Raw genomic sequence first — 12,638 nt, 5'->3', positions numbered from 1 at the left:
GCCCCATTAGTGGATCTCTTAGAGTTGAATACAACAGATGACGTGTTCAGACAGCACAAGCTGAACCAAAACGACCAGCTCCTCAGTGTTACAGATGTCATCAACTGCCTGACAACAACTTACGGCGGCCTTGAACAGCTGCACACAGATCTGGTCAACGTTCCGCTCTGCGTGGATATGTGTCTCAACTGGTTGCTCAATGTGTATGACACGTAAGTTTTTACTTTTTCCCATCGAAGTACAATTCTTGAATGACATACGTTAATAACACAAAATACATACATTTTTAAAGTGAAAATCTTCAAAGTGCTTTCAAAGTACTTGATCCAGTGGAAATATTTATGTTAATTGTTGCAAAGGAATGACTTTCCAAAAATTGAGCCATAAACCAACAATAAAACAAAAAGGAATGTCCATCCATTATTTTAAGATTTGGCTTTAATTCCAAAAGCTGTCAGATTTGTAGGGTCTTTTGTTTTTTGTTTTGTCATCATGCTAGAGGAAACCTAATTTAAGTAAGTTCAGTTTTCTTCTCCTTCTGGAATTTCTTATAGTATCTTTTAAAGACAATATTTTGTAGTTATTTTTATGAATTAAAATAATTTATTGCCTCATAATAATCTGTGATTTTTGTGTGACAACTTAAGAGCAATCAAATGGCAATTAAAATCATTTTACATCTCTTTTGGCATTAGCTTCACTTATTGCAAAGGTGGTTCTGTATGTATATGGTCTTTTAAGTAAGTTATGCTGCAGGGCACTAATATCTGTAATTTCATTAGGTACTCATGTTACATAAAGAGCACTCTCAACTCCCAGAATAACTCAATTGCCATTAACTTGAGTTTTTGAATGTGACAGTGCATTTGTAAAATAATTCTAGAAAGACCTGCTGTGTGCTGACATTTCTGAACTATTAGGAGGAATTATTCATTCTTCTGGTAGGGGGTTAAAATATGCAAAGATGAAATAAGAAAATGAGGACTCTTGTTTTTCTCTCACACCCTGAAAGTTCTCTTTCCATTAATTAGCTGTATGAAGATTTGTGTTTATCAGCCTTTCATTAGGTTTAGAGAAAAAGAAGATAGATGATAGTTCATAAGTACACACACTTAACAGCTGATTCTGTATAAATAAGTGATGATGACAATAGCTCTAGAGTTGATTTAATTAAAGTTTGCTTATACTTTGGAGTAGAAAAATCTTTTCTTTTTCAATATTCACAAATATCATAAAGTTTTTTAAATAACCCAATAGCCTTTGTGTGCTTGAGTGTTCTTAAGAAATTCCTTGAGAAGTGATAGCATGAATCTCAATTACCATAATGAATTTGGGATTTATTATATCCTTGTCTGATATATTTTAATACATTTTATTTTAATGCAACTCTGTCCTGCTATGGCAAAATAAAACTGTTAGCAATTATGAACTATTAAGTCGATTTTCAATTTTTTAAACCTCCAAAAGAGACATTTTCTATAGTAAATTCACCAAAATAGCTGGCCAATTAGATGTTTTAACTACATCCCAGGAAGAAGGCTAAATTCGAAGCATATTTAGGAACTTCATTAAGCCCTGTGGGGTATGGCAGAGGTGCACATCTTGAACCATATTTAAAGAATGAACACCCTCGACAATGACTGTGGCTCTAACACACTGTATGAGTTTGCTCCGGCTGCCATAACAAAGTACCACAGCGTAGATTAAACAACAGAAATTTATTTTCCCACAGTTCTGGAGACTACAGTATAAGAACAACATGTCAGCAGGGCTGGTTTCTTCTGCGGCCTCTCTCCTTGTCTTATAGGTGGATGTCTTCTCCCTGCGTCTTCACATGGTCTTTCTTCTGTGTGTGTCTGTGTCCTAACCTCCTGTTCCTATAAGGACACAAATTGCATTATGGTCCAACCTAATAGCCTCATTCTAACGTAATTACCTCTTTAGAGATCCTATCTCCTAATACACTTACATTCTGAGGTACTGGGAATTAGGACTTCAACATATGGATTTTAGGAAGATATAATTCAGCCTATGACACAGATACATGCTGTTTACACTGAACAGCCCAAAGGGAATACTGTCACTTAGTTGGGAAGGAAGCAGTGTGTGAAATGTCATATTCTAGGAAGTTATCTGTTTGTATATTTCTGTTTCCCACCATCAAATGTGAACACATGAGAACTGCTCTACTAAGATACTGTTTCTTATTTAGAAAGACAATATCTTGAAATTTTCCATTAAAAGGGAAAAAAAAGCTTTTAAGATATATCTCCTTTTCATGTCAAAGAAATATAGCAAAGACCACAGTGAGTCAGAATGATGTCTAGTCTGTTTAGTTTTTCTATCTTGGAGAAATATCGTGAATTAACCTTGGGAAAAAAAAACATGGTCTCTTATATGACAATAGTGTCAGATGGCCTGAGTTGATTGCCCAAATCTCTCTAATAACTATGACTTATTCATGTATCTAAACAAGAATGTTTAACTCTTTTCAAACCATTAGTTCCCTTTGAGAATCTGATAGAAACTCTCTATCTACTCCTTCCAATGCACCAGAAAATAATGGACCCTAAGAAGTCTCTGAACCTTGGAAATGGTGCCATGATCTAACCCTTTCATTCATCCAGCTGTCTGACATTCATTCATGAACCATATGCGTTGACTGCCTTACTTTGTGTAGTATGATGCAGACAGAACTAGCATTTGCAGCTCTTGAAGTATACTCAGCCCGCTCTTGAAATATAGACAGCAGATAATCAGACAGCAGTTCATAGGATTCTAGAAGTAGGACTATGAGGACCTACCATTTTGCCCTCTTTCTTTTACTGATTAAGAAACTGACCCAGTGAGACAAGACAATTTATCCTTGGCCACCTATTGCATATTAATGGTAGGTATAGTACTAATATTCATTTCTTAATATTGCTTAATTATTCTTACCATATTGCCATATCTAAGAAAAAATAGTACTTTAGAAATTATTCTATGTTTACTGTTTCTTTGAAGTTTTAATATGTTTCTCCCTTCTCCTAATATTCTAAATTTTGTTTTAAAAACCTGCTTTCTTCTGTTATGGATAATAAGAATGCAAATATTTTATTCTGGTTGCTGTGTGATTTGGTAACCACTTGACTTTTGACATCTTAATTTCTCATCTGAAAAATTGCAATAAAACATCTGCTTGGATCACCACACAAAAGTGACTATGAAGGTCAAACAAGCTAATATGTAGAAAGGTCTTCATAAATAATAGAAACGAAATTGATTCCATTTATAAGAGTTCACAGCCTCACTCAGTCTTTATCTTCCCTGGGTAAAAAGTCTTAATTTCAAAATCTTCCTTCTACATTTAATGGAAATCAAAATTGTTTAAATTATTATTTAAAGTAATAGAAGATTTGGTTCAAATGCTTTTGTCTCTGCGGAAAATATTAACCTCACTTGCTGCAATGTGAGGTTATTTTTTTTCCACTTTTCCAAGATAGATATAAATTGTATGGTGCGTATCTTCCCAGTTAAACTAACATCAGGAGTTAATTATGAAACTATCAGGAAACCCAATACTTAAGTGTTGGGTTATGTCACCCAATAATAAATTTTCCTAGCTCCCTATTGCCTCACAAATCCAGATACTTTTTTTTTTTTAACATCAAAGCCCTGCGTTAGCTTGCCCCATGTCGCCTGGACAACTTTATCAACAGTTTAGCCTTGATGCAAGTCCTTACCACCTGAATGAGTCTTGTCACTGGCACTCACAGGCCTCCCTCTATTTATTCTCTTCCTAAGCTTTTCCTGTCATACTTCCTCCTAGTTGGGATAGGTGAGCCATGTCGTGCTCCAGTGTCCAACTTACGTTTTTTTAATCAAATGTTGTTATGCTAAGGACTATTTAGACAAATCAGCAATCATTAATTAGTCAGCCACAATTAACTTATACTTGATTATTTCCATACATAAAGGTGGGTTTTGTATTTTCTTATGATTCTCTAGTTGTTTCCTTGTCTCACTCCCACAGTTAGTGTGTGAGCATATCATGGGTAGGAATTGTGTCTTGTACTTTTGTAGTGGTTCCTGTGGTATGTAGAACAATGCTGGGATCATCGTAAGCCTTCATAACTGTGGTGGTGTGATGAATGGATAACTGACATTTTCAGTAGTCTTCCTGATGATTTTCTTTTCTTCTGTTAACACCACAGACTGGAGGTCATCCTGTAATGCCCATCATTTGGATCTTTCTTTCCCCATAAGGGATTGCTTTGTCCTTAGGCATATTCATGTACTAGTCTATCCACACAGCCCTTTGTTATCTTCTGCAAATCTACTGTCTGATTATGTCCAAAGAATAAAATTTCCTGATTTCTGGAGGAAAGAAAAGAAACATTGTCTATTTTCATATGATAATTAGGAAACACCTAAAAATATTAAGTAGAAGCAAAATTTCTAGCATAGCAGTTTAAGATATTTCTATAATTGTAAGAGACTGGAATATATATATTAACTTAGAAATTCTGCTTATAATAGTTACATTTATTTTTAAAATCTATTACTTGTTTCATAGGGAAATTCTGAATGTTGTACACATACATAGTAAAGGTTCAAGAAGTTTGTTGGGTATGATTTAATATAGATATAGACTCTAGGCTATTGAGGTATGGTTTTGAAAGTACATTATAGCAATACCTAAGCATTTTTTAAAATTTCATTTTATTATATGTCATGATATGTACACAAAAATTTACCAGAGTATTTACAATTTGTGAATGGAAGATATCAATTAATATTAATAGTAAAAATATCAATAAGGTCAAGACTTAAATGCAGTTTGACAATAAGACTACCTAAAATTAAAGTTCCATAATACAAATATTTGCTTGTTTTTGAATAGCATGAATTACTAAATGTTATGTATTCATATAATTATGTAAAAATTTATTTATAGGTGTTAAATATGCTTTATTTGTAAATTAAAAACATATTTTAAGAAAATTAACAACAATTTAACTGAAAACTGATTCTGAATATGAAATGTAACGACAGCAATAAAGACTTTTTTTTTTTACTATGTTCTATTCCATAGCAAGGAGCATCATATTGCTAATTTTTATAGTTTCTGCATTTACTTTCCCCATCCCCAGGATCTAGTATAGCAACTAACATTTGGTAGACAGCTCAGTAATTCTTTGATAAATGATGGAATAAGACAACTTTCTGCTTTAAAATAAAATATTTTTCTTTTTATCCTCTTATAAGTAAAATTGAAATGGTCTCTCATTGGTATAGTGTAAAGCTATTTTCTCATGTTGATTAATTAATACATTTTAAATTTAATTATAGCTTAATACTTCTCCAAATAGAGATTCCACACCTATCTGTTTAACACCATAGCTAGTGTAATTGCAATAGTAACACAAAAAATGCATGGACTGCCGAAACCGGTTTGGCTCAGTGGATAGAGCGTCGGCCTGCGGACTGAAAGGCCCCAGGTTCGATTCCGGTCAAGGGCATGTACCTGGGTTGCGGGCATATCCCCAGTAGGAGATGTGCAGGAGGCAGCTGATCGATGTTTCTCTCTCATCGATGTTTCTAACTCTCTATCTCTCTCCCTTTCTCTCTGTAAAAAATCAATAAAATATATTTTAAAAAAATAGAAAAAAAAAAAAAATGCATGGACAGAGACCCACATCAATAAAGGCAATACATGCAGTATTTGAGTATTCAGCAGTGAGAAGCTCTCAGTATATAGCTGATTTTTCAGTCATTTTTTTTACTTTTGATCTTAGATATATCTTGCTGAATTAACTCACATGCATATTAAATGTATCTATTTTGAATCTTTTATAGTTATTAATAGATTTTAATTCATAGTATTTATAAAAATTATATATTTTCAGCTTTATAATTAAAGTTTTAATTTTTCCCTAATTTGTTCTTCCTAGTTTATATATTTTGTGTAATGTGACTTCAGGCTATATATTTTTCAAGACCAGGTCAAACATACTGTTAAAATATGTAATGAAATTATGGTGTACGTTTAACATTAATTATTAAACGTGAATAGAAAAGTCAGAGCTTTAAGATGCAATTATTTTTTAATGGTTTACCCTCAAGAAAATAGATATTCAGAAATATTTCACATACTGTTTTAAATTCATGTAAGACATTGAGATTCTTATAATTTCAGGGGTCGGACTGGAAAAATTAGAGTGCAGAGTCTGAAGATTGGATTGATGTCTCTCTCTAAAGGTCTCTTAGAAGAAAAATACAGATGTACGTAAGACCATTTTTATACCAATAGTGTTTTTAGTAATGGGAATGATCATTTTATTGGAGATTTACTTTATATGATTGGCTAGTAATAATAGTTTCCATTTTTTTTAACCCTTACTCTACATGTCCAGGCTACACTGAGGGTGTTAATATATAGTGGACTTGTGTGTAATGAAACGCTGATAATAGGATCAAGAGGTGAGGTGCCTTGGTAGAGTGAGAACCAGCTACAAGTAGTATCTCATTTAATTCTGAGAATAATCATCCCATAATGATGTAGGCATTGTGATTTCCATTTTTCAGATGAAAAAGTTAATGCTGAGATAGGTTACAAATCTAGTGAAAGGCTGCAGTGACAATAATTGTGGGGCTAGAGTTAGATCACAGAGTCTTCTGACTCTAAAACCTAAGCCTTTTCTATTTCTGTATATTTCCAATACTTAAATATATTTATCAAGATAGACTAAAACTGTTATAGACATGGTTAAACAAATAATTAAATGAAGGGCATCTTGGCATTTGGAAAATAACAGGCCCACAGGCCAGAGAGACCTGCCTTCAAACCTCAGCTCTGCCATTTAGTAGCTGAGTGACAGGGCAGGTGTTTTTACCCTGGTGGCACCTCCCTTTCTCTTCAGGCCTTCCTGAGAGTATCCCTTCATTAGATTCAAACAACACCCCGGCCTTCCTGCTTATAGCTGGTGGCCCATTTGCCTCATCAAAAACACATTTACAAAGATCCTTTTCAGCGGCCTTTACATCTCTTCTGTGCTAATTTATTGGATCTTGGGTTTTAGATTGTGACTTTTCTCTAACCCATTCCCACATTCTTACACTCCTTTTTATTTCTAGCTATGACATCAAAAATATGAACATTTATGAAAATTTAGAAATATGTCAACATTTCTAATGCTAATATTAACCTTTTATGTTTTGTGTGTAGTTTTAGCTTAATGGTGGCATAGCAATATAGCTACAAGTCTCAAAAGAGGAAAGTTGGACATGATTGATCTTGTTGAACACGTGCACTCCTCTGTACAGACTATTATGCATGTGCATTACCTCTATTTAACTAAAAGGCCTCTTCCCAGGAACAAGTTTAAAATGATCTTCATAGTAAGAATCCTGGACAAATATTTCCTGGCCATGATCATCTTATTTTTGACAAATGAAGAGAAACAAGTAGAACTCTAATAAAATTTAAGTGAACAAATGATAATAAAAATTAAATTTATCTTAATTAAATTTGCTTTCCCTATGTATACTTATAATTAAAGTCATATTTCATGATAATTACTATGTAAATATCACTGAGCCCGGTTTAGTTGTTCGAAAGTGCACTGTTGACAGTGTTAGATCTGGCATTATTCTCCTTTAAAATAAAGGGAATATACATTTTGATCTGATATTCATTTATCAGTGTGGTTTTTTATGGTTTGTGGGATCCAATAAATATTTACTCCCCTTTCTTCTGTTCTTAGAAACGTCACATGAAAAACATTTAGAGTTTTCGTGATTATGAATTTTCAGAACTTGGAAATTTCTTTTCAAAAAGTATTAGTTTCTATAACAAAGTGGGTGGTTTTTTCATGAAATTTCTCCCCACTCCTAAAGTAACTTATTTAAGCATATTAGCTTTATTTCTTGGAACAAGCTAATAATTTTAAATCTTCAAAATGTTTCAAGTGGTGAGTGGAAGATAAGCAAACACTGGAAAGGAGAGAAGAGTTTTAATTTTATTGAATCAGGAAAGCTATGGAATAAATTGGAGTTTTCTTAATGAATTTAAAAGCCTAAAGAAATATGAAAGAAAGCATGAGTTTTGTTACTATGTCTTTAAAATTTGAATAAATATATTTTAGTACATGAAATGAAGTAAAACAAAAATAATTTTTATAGCTAGTAAGGAATGAGACTGATTGGGCCTAAACAAAAAAACAACTACACATTTAAAAATAAAAGACACTTCCTTGCACTTCTTAAAGTTTTTTTTTATATAAAATAGATTTGAGTATAATAATCTTTAAAAGAAGTAAATATATACATATGTCTATAATAGAATATTAAATTTAGGAGTGAACACAAAACGTTTAGTAAACAAATCGTTAAAATGTAAAGATTTGCTCTTATGGCACATTTATTCCTTTGACAAGTCCTGAGAAGCTTCGTCTTGGCTCACTGACTTTTTCAATAAGAAGGGAAATCCTTACTGAAACCACTGAATGAAACCCACATGTATTTATTGTACCATTTGTAAAGGAAATTTGTAGTTACTGGTCTGTTTATATGTATTGACATACAATAGGAGGTTGTTTTCAGAAGCATGTGGTTAACCAGCCCTGATTACAGACACACAGAATATCAAGGTTGTCAGAATTCAGGAGAAGACTAATTGATTCACGTCCCCATGATTTTTTATTTTTTAATCTTCATTGTTCAGTCCCCATCACCAAAGACATAAGAGAACACTTCGGGCAGCTGGAAGTTGACCTCTTGCCTCTCCTCCTTGCAGATCTCTTTAAGGAAGTGGCAGGACCGACAGAAATGTGTGACCAGCGGCAGCTGGGCCTTTTACTTCACGATGCCATCCAGATCCCCCGGCAGCTGGGAGAAGTAGCAGCTTTTGGAGGCAGCAATATTGAACCCAGTGTCCGCAGCTGCTTCCAACAGGTAAACACACGGGATTGCTGGTGTACATGGTGTACTAAGGAAGGGTTTTGAGAATGTTCCAAGAAATGGGACAGGGAACTTGGGCTGGAGCCAAATGGTGGGGGACGTTGGGTGCCATCTTAGTAAGTTGTATTTTGTTTCTTAAGGCATATTTGATTCAAGGAATAGCTACCATCTCAAGAATAGCTGCTTCTCAATGTATAAAATCCAAACTCTCTAACACGTGCTGTCAGATTGCTGTGATGTGGCCCTGCCTTTGCCCTGACCCCATCTTGTGTCACTGGTCCCCTTGCTCCCTGCTTTCCACCCACACTACTTCAGTCCCTCCATTCTTGCCTTTGTGCCTTTGGACATGTGCACTCTATTCAGAATGTTTTTCCATATCTTCTGCCCACAAACTCTTTTCTCATCACCAATCTTTATTTATTCTTTAGATCTTTCCTTAAATCTGAAACCCTCTGAAAACCCTTCCCTGACCTCTTTAGAAGAGGTTATGTGTCTTACTGTATTCACCTGTGTCACCTCTGCCTTCTTAGGGTGCTCATTACAATTATAATTACATACTAAATTGTATATTTGCCTGTTCAGTTTTGTCCTTTCATAAAAATCTAAGCTTCATGAATAAGGATAATTTTTACCTTTTTATTATTGTATCCCTGTGCACAGTGCCTTGAATATTACAGCTACTTATTAAATATTTCAGCTTTGAGTTCCTTGGAGGCAAGATTTTAAAACATATATAAAATAAATATGTTATTAAAATAAGGTCTTTTCTTTGAGAACTTATGTGCAGAAGGAGAATGATACACAAAGTTTTATACTGGTCTAAGTTGTTGATGTTAAACTGGAAAAAGCATGTTAGTTTCTTTTTAATGCTTACTATATATAAAGCATTTTAGAACTGTTACTAGTGATACCATACATTTGCTTAAAGTACAGCCTACAGATATTTTCTCAAAGCATACTCAGTGATTTATCATTGAAGAGAAAAAAATGCTCACACCATCTTTTTAAGGTGAATTGATGTTATGGGTTATTACGTTTTATAATAGCCATTTTTCTTGTTTTAGAGAGAACAAAAAATACCAATTGAAAATTCTAAATGTAATTTCCTATGTCCTGGTTCATAGAATGACTTAGACAACAACAGAAGAAAGATGTTGGTACAAATTTAATTTGGCACATATGAAAATAAATTAAGATGTTAAGACAGTTAATATTTGCAAGGGGACTAAGATGTTTCATACATTTTGTTATAAATTTTGAAATCTTGCCAAGAACATTCATAGTACTGTGCCCCCAGTGTGATGTTATAACAGGACTGGAGCAGGACACAAAAATAACCGTTTTTATGTACCATTTATAATGGCCTTCACTTTTGGAAAGTAATTAGTGAGTTTTTGCTTTCACACATTTTTACTGTCTTAGATGAGTGAATTTTATGGGATTAAAGCATATATGAAAAGAATACCTAGAATAGTGCAGGGTTTTTTTGTTTTTTTGTTTTTTAATCTGATTATATGAAAGTACTGGGGTTTTTTTCTTCTTCCTATATGACAATATTCATTCTCTCTCTCTCTCTCTCTCTCTCTCTCTCTCTCTCTCTCTCTCTCTTGCCGTTGGTATTAATCTTCACCCAAGGTTATTTTTCCATTGGCTTTTAGAGAGAGTGGAAGGGAGAGGGAGAGACAGAGAGAGAGAGAAACATCGATGTGAAAGAGAAACATCAATTGGTTGCCTCCCTGCATGCATCCCAACCAGGGCCAGGGATCAAACCTGCAACCAAGGTACGTGCCCTTGACTGGAATCAAACCCAGGATCCTTCAGTCCACGGGTGGATGCTCTATCCACTGAGCCAAACTGACTAGGGCTGATTTTTATCTTTTTAAATTCTAGAATTTTCTGTCCTTGAAGAACCTTAAATGTTTTATGATTTAACTGACGTGGAAAGAAGTACATAATGTTTAATTGAGCACAGATTTTTCAGAAGATTATGAAGCAGCAACACTTGCTGCAATTTAAATAAATAAATTTTCTTCACATTTAATGTATTTGCTTCTTCACCAGAATAACAACAAGCCAGAGATAAGTGTAAAAGAGTTTATAGACTGGATGCGTCTAGAACCACAGTCCATGGTTTGGCTGCCAGTTTTACATCGAGTGGCAGCAGCTGAAACTGCAAAACATCAGGCCAAATGCAACATCTGTAAAGAATGTCCAATTGTTGGATTCAGGTAAGATCTACCACAGACGGTGGCAGGAGACGATTTTTTGTTCTGTAGATGTCAGCTCAGTGTATGTCTGTCATCCCTTCCATTCATTCCTATTGGGGGGTTTGCCTTCTAAATAAATGAGATGCTCAGCATACTCTGGCTAAAATTCCATTTCCTATAGCCAGTACATGAAGCTTATTGTTATTATTTTAATATTATTTTGCAATATAATGAACAACATAAACTGATGAATGAAAATAGCTCCAGAGGCAGAGAAGCATTGAACAGACTGTCAAACCTCAGAGGGAAGGCAGGGGAGGGTTGGAGAGGGGGTAGAGATTAACCAAAGTACTTGTATGCATGCATGTAAGCATAATCAATGGACACAGACACAAGGGGGGTGAGGGCATGTGCTGAGGGTGGGGGCGGTAATGGAGGGAAAAGGAGACATATGTAATACCTTAATCAATAAAGAATTAAAAATTTATATATTATTTTGCTCCAGAACCAAAGACTTTTCTGAATTTCTATTACATATTTCACAGAAATGTTCATGCATGATAATTGCACAAATCATTATACATATATGGCCCTGATGGGATTGGGTGATGTTCTGAGGCCTTTGGGGTCAAACTTGGTAAGCATAGAGCAAAATTTAAATAACAACTGAGAAGTAAAGTAATGGAGTTGCTTTGTTTTACTTCTACCAACTTTGGTGTGAAGTAGATTAACCCTGTTTACCCACACACAAAGAGCACTGCTCACCACTGCACGTTAGTGTAATCAGTGTCAGATTCATCAGTTTGTGACCACAAAGCAGAGAGTATAGGGTTAAAGTTTGGCCCCACGATGAAGTGTCTTGACTGTCATAGTCCTTTCACCTCCTTGTATTACGATAAGTATGCATTAGAATATATATGTTTCTCTTACGCAAGGAATATAGAAAGTAATCCCAGTTGGATTTGGAAGTCAATTATGAAAAATGCAAGACTACTCAGCAGTGGAACTCAAGGTTCTGTATGTGCCTTTCACTCATTCCAAAAGAGGAAATAACTAAGTTGGTGATTTCGCTCATGGAGGGTCAATCATACCAATTGAAAATTCTAAATGTAATTTCCTGGCACATATGAAAATAAATTAAGATGTTAAGACAGTTAATATTTGCAAGGGGACTAAGATGTTTCATGGCCAGGATTGGTTTTGTTGTATATAGTATCAGTGTCAGTGCTGGACTAAACAAATCGCTGTCATTTGGCTGACTTTACCAGCATAGTTTGTATGAAGAGTATTGTTGCATTTTCTGAGAATGGCAGACTGAGAAACTGAGTGTAAATATCCTGTCCTCCAGGCATGGTATGCGGGGAAGCCAGTCCAGAGTGTGAAGGTTCTGAGTGCATGGTGCCAGCGAGGCTGTACAGTCTAGGAGGATGGAGAGGCAGGTAGTCAGTGGGAGGCAGAATCAGCATGAGCCTGACAGCCAGTGGAAGT

General features: G+C 34.7%; 1 protein-coding gene across 1 annotated transcript in view; it reads left to right on the top strand.

Annotated features, from left to right (window-relative positions):
- The window catches only part of UTRN (utrophin), a 445,898-nt gene that overhangs the window by 388,720 nt on the left and 44,540 nt on the right, over positions 1-12,638 (top strand). The window contains exons 62-65 of the mRNA XM_081094315.1: positions 11-212; positions 6,182-6,267; positions 8,780-8,937; positions 11,005-11,171. Coding sequence (XP_080950441.1) covers positions 11-212; positions 6,182-6,267; positions 8,780-8,937; positions 11,005-11,171 — 613 coding nt within the window. The remainder of the gene's footprint in view (positions 1-10; positions 213-6,181; positions 6,268-8,779; positions 8,938-11,004; positions 11,172-12,638) is intronic.

This window comes from Myotis nattereri (assembly GCF_964212035.1).
Source record: "Myotis nattereri genome assembly, chromosome: 6".
Taxonomy (NCBI): Eukaryota; Metazoa; Chordata; class Mammalia; order Chiroptera; family Vespertilionidae; genus Myotis; species Myotis nattereri.
Note: the sequence above shows the minus strand (reverse complement) of the source record. Positions and strands in the feature narration are given on the sequence as shown.